At 50.3% G+C, this 12,803-nt stretch overlaps 1 protein-coding gene across 1 annotated transcript in view; it reads right to left on the reverse strand.

Annotated features, from left to right (window-relative positions):
* The window catches only part of PLCB2 (phospholipase C beta 2), a 36,322-nt gene that overhangs the window by 1,662 nt on the left and 21,857 nt on the right, over positions 1-12,803 (reverse strand). The window contains exons 15-30 of the mRNA XM_082284178.1: positions 12,330-12,427; positions 11,544-11,640; positions 11,336-11,420; positions 10,932-11,056; positions 9,846-10,000; positions 9,324-9,488; positions 8,255-8,354; positions 7,891-7,995; positions 6,865-6,950; positions 6,681-6,777; positions 6,458-6,511; positions 5,747-5,957; positions 5,377-5,548; positions 4,286-4,362; positions 2,541-2,636; positions 2,193-2,250 (exon numbers count right to left, since the gene is read on the reverse strand). Of these exons, the coding sequence (XP_082140304.1) occupies positions 2,193-2,250; positions 2,541-2,636; positions 4,286-4,362; positions 5,377-5,548; positions 5,747-5,957; positions 6,458-6,511; positions 6,681-6,777; positions 6,865-6,950; positions 7,891-7,995; positions 8,255-8,354; positions 9,324-9,488; positions 9,846-10,000; positions 10,932-11,056; positions 11,336-11,420; positions 11,544-11,640; positions 12,330-12,427 (1,781 nt within the window). The remainder of the gene's footprint in view (positions 1-2,192; positions 2,251-2,540; positions 2,637-4,285; positions 4,363-5,376; positions 5,549-5,746; positions 5,958-6,457; positions 6,512-6,680; positions 6,778-6,864; positions 6,951-7,890; positions 7,996-8,254; positions 8,355-9,323; positions 9,489-9,845; positions 10,001-10,931; positions 11,057-11,335; positions 11,421-11,543; positions 11,641-12,329; positions 12,428-12,803) is intronic.

The raw sequence follows: 12,803 nt of genomic DNA on the forward strand, positions 1-12,803 counted from the left end.
AGACACCCGTGGCCACATGCTCACACAAGGACACAGACATGGACATGCACACAAACACACACCTGGCCACAGACACCAACATGCTCGTGTAAATGGACACAGAGACAGACACACAACTGGATACAAACACGGAGAAACACAGATGCTCACACCTGGACACGCACCCCTGGAGCCAGACACACACACTCCTGATATACAGACAAATGAACAGAGAGGGACACAGACACAGGACATGGACACAGACACATGCACAGACACAACAGGGACACAAGCAGACACATAGGCATGGACCCAGGCAGACATGGGCACACACACGGCCATACACACAAACAGTGGGAGACACATGGATAAACACAGACACAAATGGACACACTGACACAAGGACAAACACAGAGATGGACGCGGACACATAGAGCCACACTGATGCACATGGACACCCACGAACACAGGCAGACATGTGGACAGATACAGATGTAGACAAACGGACACACACACTGACACAGGCAGACATGGATACACACATAGACACACATGGACACAGACACACAGAGGCAGACACGTGGATGCACACATGGATGTACATGCACACACACATGCCTATGCAGAGGTGCAGGGACATGTGGACAGCTGGATACAGCCATATGGACACACACACATGCACACACCTGGACATGGGGACACAGGCAGAGACACATGGCCACAGACATGGACAGACAGACAGACACACATGGACACATGGAAGTGCATGGACACAAAGACACATGAACATAGACTCGGGCACAGGCACACAGAAATACACACAGACACACACACGGACACACAGACTCCCACAAGAAAATGGACACAGATGCACACAGACCTGGACACACACTCACAGAAGGACATGGATAGAGAGGGACATAGGCACCTGGACATGGACAGACACAGACTGTCTGGACAAAGAGGGACACAGACATGGGGACACACACAAGGACACAGCTAGAGATGGACAGGGACAGACACAGAGGGACACAGTCACAAGGCCACTGATGGAGATGGATACAGACACCCGGACACAAACACCCATGGACAGACACAGATGGTCACAGACACCTGGACACACCCACCCATGGACAGACACAGACAGATGGACACCCAGACATGGAGACACACACAGGAACACACACACCCCCTAGCACAGGCACACAAAAACACTCCTGAGCACAAGGACAGACAAACATGGACACAGACACAAAGGCTCTCAAAGACACGGGGACACACAGAAACAGACACCTACATGGACACAGGAACAGAAGGACATGTAGACACACAGACATGCAGGGACACAGGCAGACACCCCCACACCTGGACACATGGACAGATACACACAGCACACAACAACAGACACCTGGTCACAGGGACACACACAGATACAGACATAGATGGACAAACAAACATACATGGATAGACACACACAAGGACACAGACTCCTGGACATAGAGACACATGGACACTCGGATGCACGGATGCACACAGACACAAAGTATCTCTGACACAGGGATACATGGAGACACAAACAGACATAGACACATGGACAGGCACAGATGGACTCACACAAGGACACACACACAGACATACATGGACACAGGGACAAATGCATAAGACACACAGACACGCATGGACACAAAGACACGTGGACATAGATGGGCATGCAGATACACACAGGGACATACAGACACAGGGACACAGGCAGATGAACACACAGACAAAAAGGGGCAGGTACACATGGACACAGACACACAGGTGGACACAGACATACAAACATGGACACATGAACATAGAAACATACAAAGACAAACAGGGACACACACACGGATTCAACACAGAGACATGGACAGACACACGGACAAACAGACACAGCTGGACAAATAGCCCCACATGGCCATTCAGACACACACAGACATGGATGGACATGTGGACTCACATGCCAACACTCACTGAGGGACACTCACTGATGGACACAGACTCAGCATTGTCTGGCACCGGGTCTCCAAAGGGCAGAGCTGGGGTCCTTGAGGTGTCTCTCCTGCCAGGCTTTGCCGTTGCTCCCGAGCCGTGGGTTACAAATGCCCCAGACACACTGACCAAGCTCTCCCTGACACCCCCTTGCAGAACCCAGAGCCACTGGGGCAGCCTGACCCCGCAGAACTCACCCGTTTGACTGTCTGCACCACTTCCTGAATGTGGGAGTTGTTAATTTCTTTCTTCAACCTTTAAAGGAAAGTATAAAACCCTGTAAAATCCAGCTGTTCTTCTTCCATAAAACCCATCTGTCAGTACTGATCAGTGCCATACTGATCAACAGGCATGTTACATGCCCACGCTGTCCTGCCACAGGGAGAAGCTGCTGTAATTTTAGGCAGGACAAATAAAGCACCACTCAAATTTGGCTGAGCCATAAGGCAAATAACTGGATGCAAAATTCTACTTTTTCAGCTTCCAAGTCAGCAGGAGACCCTGCATCCTGCACAGACAGAGCCCAGGAACATCCACTCCCGCACCTCTCCTGAGCAGCCTTGTCACTGGTACTCCTCAGCATGGCCTGGACCCGCTCCATTCTCTTTGCCTCCATCCGCTTCTTAATGTGTTTAATGTTGCTGTGGAGAGAAGAGAGGAGATACAGGCCTGGTTACAGCCCCAGCCAGCAGAGCCATCCTCCATCCACAGCTCTCTGGAGCACTCCGCTGTCCAGAAACACCAAGTGTACGAGACTGTGCAGCAGAAGGCCTAAAGTCTTAAGGATATTTTAACTCCTGAGTCAGGACATGTCCTGCCCCAGCAGTGGAGGCAGCACATGCTAAAAGCAAGTGTGAGAAAGAACAAGCATACAGGAAATTTTCCCTCCTCCACCTTCCCAGTTTCCAGTCTATCCTTCAGTATCTGTGCATGTGTCATGTTCCATGATGTCACTCATACTTTGGAGTTTACCTCTACTTTTGGATTTCATAGCTCCTTGCCCTGAGAGGAACAGTACTTAATTTGTACACAATGTGACAGAGGCACCTGAGACATTCACTGGGCGTCCCACCCTTCTTTCCTATGAGAAACAGTGAGCAATCACTTCCCTCTTCTCTTGCAGACCATTCATGATTTACACATTCCTGTCACATTCCCTCAAACATCTGTTCTCCTAGCTGTCCCATTTAATTCCTTTTTGTGCACAAATTCCTCCTCAGTGCTGGCTGTTCTTCTTGCTCTTTCAAAGACTTTTTTGTTTGAAATGGCACACTGAAAAGGGGACAGCTCTATACAGACACATCCAATGGCACAAGGCTGACTCAAACTTTTTTTTTTTTTTCCCCCTCTACCATTCCCAAAATCCTGTTTGCCACTTTGGCCACTACAGACCTGGGAATGAAGAGCATCCACAACAGCTGAAGATCTTTTACCTGAGTGCCAACACCAGTGCACAGCTGGGCTATGGCCAGGGTTTTCAATTCAGATTATTTTATATTTATTCTTGCTGAACTGAACTGCCCTTTTGTTGCCTGTTGCTCCAGATCTTGAAAACCTTCTGGAGCTTCTCCCAGCCAGCTGCAGATGTGACTGTACTAATAACATCCTACTGTCAGCAAACCATTACCTGGCTAATCACCTGCTTCCTTCGACTTGCCTGAATATACTGAATAGCTGAGAAAAGAGACTCTGGCTTGGGACAGGACACAAAAAGAGGGAGTTTTATCTGAATTCACAACTAAATTCTGAGAGAGGATTTAATGGGAAGGAGCAATGAGTAAGGATTTTAGCTTCAGGACAAAACTCCTGCAAGAACAAATGGATACATGTCTGGCTAGAAACTGGTCAATTGATTCTGCCAGTTTGTTTAAACACTGGAGCCAAAATGCTCAATTCACTTAGAGGATGGAGCAGATCAGTCCCTTGAAGGGATTAATGTGAGGTCCTGACTGCAAGAGACAGAGGTGGCAGCCAGGGACCAGCAGTGCTATTTCTTATCCTTCCCCATCAGTGGCTCCAGGCTGCTCACTGCAGATGGAACACTGTATCCTGCTTGGCATCTCGTGGCAGGAACACTGTTCTGGGGAATCATGAGAGGCATCTTCCCCCCATACCACTGGGTGAGATCCCATGTTACATCCCCCTGCTTCCATTTCTTGCCAAAGGGAAAAAAAGACTTCTCTTCTCCCACCCTCACTCCCTGGCTGCAGAGCAGAGCTTTGAGATCCAGCAGGAAGTGCTAGCCTGGAGCAGAACTGGGCATTATTTGGGATTCCACTGCCACGTTTACCTTTCCGACGTGTCCCTCAGCACCCGCAGCTCAGCTGCCTGCTTCTCCTTAGCCAGCTCCAGGATCCTGGCAACTTGCTGTTCAAGGGATGGACACAAGACCAAAAGGGAACAAAACCAGGATGAGACACTGCCCCCCATCTGTATCCAGTTGCACCCAAGTCAGCTGTACACCTCCCTGCATTGAATTCCAGGAGCCACAAATTCTGAATCCATGAGGCTCGGTGTGAACACTGGCACAGCAGTGAGCTCAGCTGTACACACAGGCCCCACTGTGCCAGTGGAGTGACACTTGTGAGACAGGAAGGTTTCATCCCTGGCTCCTCTCCCAGGTAAGAAGCCTGATTCCCAGGTGAGCCAGTGCCCAAGTGTTATTTTCCCTTCAGGGTTGCACAGAGTTTGCAAGGAGCTTGTGAAGCCTAAGGTGCACCAGGGAACTGAAGATTTAAGGTGTATCAGTGCAAGTTCCTGCAGACAACACTAATGGGAAAAGGCATCCCAAGCCTGGAATCACTCCTCCTTCACTGGAACAGATAGCATATGCTGGATTTACCACCACCACCTATGGCCTGCACTCTGTCCCCAGGCGCCACCACGGCTCCTGCTGGCCTCGGCTGAGCTCAACCTGCAGGACTCCCCTCACCTGGACTCTGACTTCCACCAAGTCAAACAGCAGAAGATGCTCTGATGGTGCCACTGGTGAACCCTCAGCCCACCTCCACATCACCCCAGCTCTCAGGGTTCCTGGGCTCCCAGAGAGGTGGAACCTGGCAATGTGTGAAGCCACTAACCACCACATTAACTCTGTGCTAAGCCATCAGAAGAGCTGGAGCTGATGGAGCCTGATGTGCTCCAGGGCAATGCTGCTCTTTTTTTAAAAAACAGCAGACAAAAAAATGTTTCTGCAGGATTTTTAGGGCTTCTAACAAATAAGTTTCATGTCTTCATTCTCAGTTACCTGGCATAGACCTGACAATGCGTGTGCCAGGTGTGTTCTGGGGCCACATTCCCAAGCTCAGCTTAGTGAATAACTTGGGATTTCTTGGGCTGTCCCAGGATACATTTTCAGGTGACAGCCCTCGCAGCCCTCACCTCGGTGGCATGCTGCTCTTTTTTCCTTCGGATCCGATTGTGGTGCTCCTCCCCGAGGCAGATGAGGTCCATCTCCAGCCTCTCCCTCAGCTCCACAAGCCAGCAGTGATCGATGCTCTCTGCTGCTTTTACAGGATTTGCACTGGTACCAGCATCACTTGGGGTCACACTCCTGCAGAGGAGAATCAGGGCCCATGCTGCTTCTCGCCATGCCAGTATAATCCCAACCTTCCCACCTGCCCACAGTGGGAACAACCCCCCTGGGTTGCAGATACCTGCACTGCTCCATCTTCCTGCAGAGAAGGGGAGCCCATGTTTCCCTGGGGATCCTTGTTTTGGTTTGGGAAAGTGACCCCTGGGCTGTGGTTACCTCTTCTTCTGGGTTTTCCTTGTGCGTATCGTCCTTTTCTTGCCCCCAGGACAGGCCAGCTCGGAAAAGAGCGCAGAGTATTTCTGCAGCAGCTCCTCCCTCTGTTTGCTTCCTTTCTGCTCCAGCTCCCTCAGCTCCTTCTCCTGCCTCTTCAGCAGCTTCAGGAAGCGCTTCTTCTGCTGCAGCTCAGCAAGGCTGATTGTCTCAGGCTCTGAAACACAAAATAAAAAGGCTAAGCAGGGCCAGCTCCTTCCCAAGGCTTGGAGTGAGGAAACTGGAGCATACAGCTCCAACACATGTCCCTAATCACCACATCCACACCAGAGCCCCCTCTGCTCCACACCATGGCATGCCTCTCCCCAGGTACATATTCTGTCCTGGGGAACACTTTCTTTTAGGAATAACTTCTAAAAAAGCAATGTACATGACAGTTACTTGCCAACATATCCTGAGTGAAACAGGTTTCCCCTTGTGCCTTCAATTTGGTTTTGAGGCACAATTAGGCCCCATGCTTGCAGGAATTGGCATCACACTGCATTCAGACATCCAGGAGCAGGTGAACACCACATTGCACAGGAAGTGCAGGTGTGCTGAAGGAAACCTGTCCTTGAGCCCCAAGATTCCTAGGATTTGTCTTTAGTGCTGGCTACACCTTGGGAATGTAAGATGACAGGCAGGGCCTCAGCCCACGTGACCAGCACGAGGAGTTACCTGCCATCTGCATCACTTCTAACACAGCTTCATCCTTGGTGAATACTGCTGCTCCTGAAATCCCAAAAGAGGTTCCTGTTAACGTCCCATCTTGGATGTCCAGGTTGGAAATAGCCAGTGGAGAGCTCACCAGAACACAGGCCATGTGAAGAATGTTGGTGTCAGTACAGAAGAAATTAAGCTGCCAAGATGCCTGAATGCTTGAAAACTCTTGGAAACTTACCTGTGGACCCATTAGAGGGAGGAATGCTGGGTTTCCCAGTGGAGCCTGCCACCCCGTTAGTCTCAGCAGATGAGAGGTTTGTCTGTGTGCCAGACCTCTAAAACAAAGAGGTAAATGAAAACTCTGTTATTTCAAGCTGAATCCATGCAAGGTGCTCTAGAGAACAGAACCTGGAAAAACTCACCTCCCCTGAGGCATCCTTGAGCTTCACCAAGCGTTTGTCCTGCAGGTTGAAGAACTTGATGGGATTGGTGAGGGCAATAGTGAGATCTGGAAACAGAGAGAAGGGCTTGGCTTGGACAGCAAACAACTCATCAACTCATTTTCCCTGCCCAGCACAGGACACTGTGAAGAAGGAATAGTTTGTGTTCTCTGCTTGAAACCAGCCTCTCCCTGACAGCACAAGGGAGGGAGGAAGGGAACTTCCTTCACCTCAATCCCAGCCCAAGGCCGTGACTCACAACTTATATTCAGGGCAGTTCTGTGAGGTGATTTTGAGAACTCTGCTCCCAAAATCCAGGGCCAGAGTAAGACTTTTCTCACCTGCACAGCTCCCTGCTCCAATTCCAGTCCAATGTTGTATAAACCTCATCTTTCCTATAAAAATGCGATAAACCCACTTTATCAGGATTTCCCCAGTGAATAAGGTTCATTTATATGAACACAGGGGAGGAGAGAACAAACATGGGAAGTGTTCACAAGAGCTCCTGTGGCTGACACTGTTGCACTCTGTGTGGGTTTGGTCATGACTGTTGATTCCTCCAGTAAGGCTTCCGTCTCATCCAGCTCTGACCCTTCTCAAAGGAAGGTCCCCGTATCTCAGTACCAGCAAGAACCCTCCTTCTCTTCCAACAGGGAAGAACATCACTCCTAAAATCTCCCATTCTCCACAGCCCCCAAGAGATGTCACCTATTCCCTCAAGGAAACCTCTCCCTGCCTCTGAACAACAGTAGGGCTGAGCCATGCCACACTGGAGCCTGGTACACCTGCACTGCACCTCAGGTGGGAACCAGGCACAGCTGCAGTGGGAGCCTCCATACTCTTCCCAAGGCTGCAAGGCTGTCACAGGATGCTGGCATGTGCTCAAGTCCCACCCTGACAAGGAATTGAGGGCACAGCAGGAAAGCACTTCCCAGGCTGGAAAAATGCTTCTGAATCAGAGTTTGAAGGAGGCCAGACGCACCCCCTGCGCATTCCAGCGCTCCCTACCTGCCCAAGCATCCGGCACGTAGTCCTTGATCTCCAGGAACATAAAGAGGGCGGGCATGGTGAGCGGCATGTTGCTCTCGCTGCGAAGGCACACGTGGTGGTAGCCTGGGGCAGAGAGGAGAGGGAGCTGAGCTGGCAGCATCCTGTCCCTCCCTGCTCCAGCAGCCCAAGGCCCTCTTTACAGGAGGGCATGGTGAGTATATCATGGGATAAAGCCAAGGCCATGACAAGATAGATTTGAAGGTTACACTGCCTCAGGCATGGAGATTAAGGAGCAAAGTATGCAGCTGTTTGTATCATCTTTATGGCTCCCACTGGACAGGTCTCAAGGGTACAAAAACTGAAGGAATTTCCACTGATTTACCTGGGTACATTGCGATGAGGGGAATGATACGCTGGCCAATGAACTTCCCTCCTTCTTCCCAAGCCACAATTTTGAGAGAAGCCAACTCAGGCATCATGATCTAAGGCAAAAGCAGAGTAAGGCACCAGTGTCCTCGCTTCTAACTCCTGAAAGCAGCATCCTCCTCCTCCTTCCAACCAAACAATTTCATCTCTTCAAGGATGGCACTGCCTATTTCTGCATCTTGTAATTTAAGGGCACAGTTTATCATAGACAGCTGAATGCCCAGAAACTCCACCAAACGCAGGCTTCTCAGCCTGCCCCGGATCACAGGTTACCTAAAAACAAAACCAGGGCAACAAACCCTCCACACCACTGCTTCCAGGAAGCAACTCACTGGAGAATGGAATGAACTGGGATGGATACTTTAGCAAACATGGTAACATTGCTAGAAGGGGTTTTGACTTCCTCCTTTCCTGTTTTCTTGTGCCATAAAATGAACTCAGAATTATTCTGCCAGGAGTGAAGTCTCAGAGTGTTTCTGAAAGGAGGATATTTCAGCCAATTAGGCTGAAAATATCTGTAGCTTCATACTGTGCCTGACAGATTAATTGTGTAATGTGTACTTGACTTAACTTCCCTGTGCCCTACAGCTCGATTGGGGATCACTGAATTCTTGTTCGGGAGAGACAGGGCAGCTTTCCATGTTCTGGCACAACTGGAAACCGGTCCCATTACTGCTCCAGTTTGGCTGTTTCTCACTGACAGTTTAACCACAGACATTCAGTTCCTTTCTGGTGCTGGAAGTTTTCCAAACTGATCGGTCTGAAGAGGGCATCACAGAGGGGAGACTTTGGATGCCTTTTACTTCCAGAACCATTCCCAGCTACCCCTTGTCTGTTCTGGGAAATACTGATGGAAAGTTGTTTTGGATATTGTTGTTTGGATGTTACCTGAGTGTGTCCAAAGCCAAGCCTGATGTCTCCAGAAGGGGGTCCCTTCTGCTGGCACTGACCTCTCCTGAGGCAGTGCTCATGGCCATAAGGAGCTTTAAGGATTCTCTGTCTAAATTACTACCAAATCTTCGCACCTTTTCAAAAACAAAAGCCTCCTCTTTCCACACAGGGTTAATGGAGTTGGCCGTGGAGGTCAGTTTGGTTCTGTGTTTGCGTTTGGCATCCCTTGGCAGCCCAAGGAGCTCCACTTCCACGTAGGTCTTCACGCTGCGGTCTGAGAGGAACTGACCAGAGAGTACCTGTGAACAACACACACAAAGTTAGAAACTGCTGGGAAGAAAAAAGCAGAAGGACCCACGCATTCCTTCTCCCCAAAGTCACTCTCCCACCCCAAAACAGCTTTTCTGCTCCAGCTCTTCTTTTACCTCCACCCCTATTTCTTGTTTCAGCACTTCCTCCTTCCCCACCAGCACAGCCTTGGCTGCCTCTGCACAGCAGATGCTCATTTTCCATTTTCATGTGATTGTGATTTATTTAAAATAGTGACAAGCCTGGGAGTTGCCACAGTAACGCCTTCCCCCAGGACTCCACGGGTTCATGGGGCACTGAGAGTCCCTCTGGGTGACACAGGACAGGGTCCTCCAGGCTGTACTTGCCGTGACACAGACAGTAGTGGCCACCAGCCCATCGATGTGGTCCACGGAGAAGGGATCAAACTGCTTGTCGGGTCGCCGCATGAACTCGTGCTTGAGCAGGTACCCACACTGCCCGTTGAACTCAAACAGGGCCATGTTCTGCTGCATGGGGACATCTGAGAGCAGAGCAACACAGTGAGACAGGGCTGGGAGGAACAGGCAGCCTGTCTGCTATGAGGGAGCTGAAAGCTGCTGGAAGCTTCCAGCCCCTGCCAGCCCACAGCTCACAAAGCCATCTTGAAAACTAATTAAGCCTCTCAGCACCCTACAGGGAAAAATATTGCAGCAGCTGTTGTAAGGAAGGGAAGTGGTTTGCTTGCACTTGCTCCTTAAGTCATGGGCAGAACTAAATTAAAACCTGCTTTAAGGAGCACCCACTATTTTTGGGTGGGAATAAGTAAGTGCCTAAGCCCCTCTGCTCCTTCCCCCTTTCATTCTGGGGAGTCCATCTTCTGTCTGACACTTCTGAGGACACTGCCTGGTGGTTTCTGCACCTGCCTGCACTGTGTCATCCTCTTCGGAACCAACCTTGCACTCACTCCCTTTTGTTTCCTATGTTCTATATATAACACAGCCCTGTGAGAAAGGAAGAGAGGTAAGGAACAGCTTTCTCTCAAGGCTTTTCTTTCCTTCTTATGCTGGTTGTGCAGCAAGGAAAGGCCCTTCCTCCATGTTCAGGTCAAAATCCTGGAAATAATGGCACAGACAGGTCAGCGCTGTGGCCAGATGGAGCTGTGCCTCTGCCTTGTAGAGGTAGCAACTTGGGGGACAGGGGCTGCAGGTGCCCTCATGGATGTGATTCAGTGTCACACTGTGGAACAGGACAGCCAGCGACAGTGCCCAGGCACAGGGTGACAGCAGCCCACGTGTGTGCATACCAGCTCTGTGCTGGGCATGGAAAAGTGCTGTTGGTTTGTGGGAGATAAGTCAGAGAAGAACAGCACTTGGGAAAAGGCAGCAAAGGAAGAGACGGGGACCAGGAGCACCCAGAGACCAGCACCACTTGACCTAACCTGCTCAGAGGCTGGAGGACACCCTGACACTCACCCATGGTCTGGAAGTTGAGTGCCACCATCTGACAGCCAATATTCCAGAACATCTGGGGCTGGTAATTGGAGGAGTCCATCCGGGTGCCTTTGGGGTAAATGCGGCTCATCTGCCGCTTGTTGTATCTACAGGCTCTATAGGAAGCAAGTCGGGAGAGCTCCTGTTGTGCCCTGGGGCCAGCCCACATATTCCCATTATAAAAACTGTTGGAGCTCTGCTACCAAATGCTCAGAGCCACCCAGAAACGACCCCGGAGAGGCCCAGCCTCCTCTTCCATACACTTTCCTCTTAAGGACAAGCATCTGGCAGCCTTGACATTGGCTACAGCAGGATGCATCCTGTCAAGAATCTCCCTTGCACTCCAAGCACCCAGTGGCACTGGAAGAGGGCTGCCAAAAGGATACTCTACAAACTGCATGGGGAACTTGCTCAGTAGATCACAAGCCTTCATCTCAGTGAAGGAAGAGATGACGTAACTCCGGTTCTTCTCTGGAAACAGGAGATGATAAAGCATTTAGGAGCAAGGCACGCCCAGTCCCATTCTGTGTGTAGGGGAACGACGGATCCAGGAAGCACTTGGCCTGGATTCCAAAGGGACTGAGCTTGACTTACTGGCAGAGACCTCGAAGGAGTTGAATTTGATGGGCTGTATGTAGTTAACCAGGCTGGACATCTCCTCATAGGCCGTCACTTCCAGGCCAGCTGTGCCCTGAGCAGAAAATGATCCAAAAGGAAACAGATGAAGAGACCTTTCCTGGAGATGAAACAAACTGCACCACGGCCTCCCAGTCAAAGAGCTCTGGTGGCTGCCCTGAGCAGAGCGCTCCAGTTTCTCTGGCTTCTCAGTCCTACAGTTCCATGGCAGGAAGGGGCACAGAATCTCCAGGCAACTGGGCAAAAATGGAACCAAGGCACATGGAGAGGTTCCAGGGAGGATGTAGGAAGCCCAGGACCTCTTTGACCCATCATAACATGGAGTCTGGGACAAAGTGGGGATATTGTTTTTCCTTCTCTCCAAAGGATACCAGGGAGATGGAAAAGGGAAGTACACTTTTTATTCAAGGGAAATGCTGATCTCCTCCCTCCCCCTTCAGCAGCAGCACTTTCACTAACAACTTCTCAGACCAAGGCTAAGCCTCTCCAACACCCCAAGGCAAACATAATCTCCAAATCATGCAGAGTCAGCAGTAACTCCTCTGCCACATTCTTTATGCTTGCAACAAAAATTCTCTTCTTCAGTTTCTCCTGGAAAAGTTTTGTTGAGTGGCGGATGGAAAGCTCCCAGCAGGTTCATTCCCCTTTGCACCTCGGGTTCATCTCTGTTCAACAGGGTGAGGCCCCAGAGAAAAATGGAAGGCAGCAAAAATCCAAACAGAAAAGAACCAACAGTGCCAGCACCTCATCTGACTGCATCTTTTTAATTTCTTCTTCATCCAGGTTTCTGAGCTGTTCATCCTCTTCCTCTGGCTCCTCTTCAGCCACATCACCTGCCCAGACTAAGCACACAGGCCCACATCAGTGGTATGGATCAGCAGGACACAGACAGGACCCTGCAGGCTGATGACAATGAAACACTCTGCCAGACCTCCCTACCAAGTAATGCTGGAACACTGAGGGGAAGAATCCTACAAATTTATTGGCCAAATCCAAATAAACTGGTACACTGAGCACGCCCAGGAGACCAAACCATTCCTGCTGCAGGCTTCCCTCACACCTAGGAGTGACAACCACTGGGCTGTTTCTCCTCCAAGATCACACATATTTGTGGGAATAAATGTCCATTTCCAGGTGTTCTGCAGCAGTGCTCACCTTGTCCTCACATGACTTCATGTGCTCTTACCATGACAGGGTCTGTTCTACCACAGGGGCCTT

The sequence above is a fragment of the Coloeus monedula genome, assembly GCF_965178545.1.
Source record: "Coloeus monedula genome assembly, chromosome: 6".
Lineage (NCBI taxonomy): Eukaryota > Metazoa > Chordata > Aves > Passeriformes > Corvidae > Coloeus > Coloeus monedula.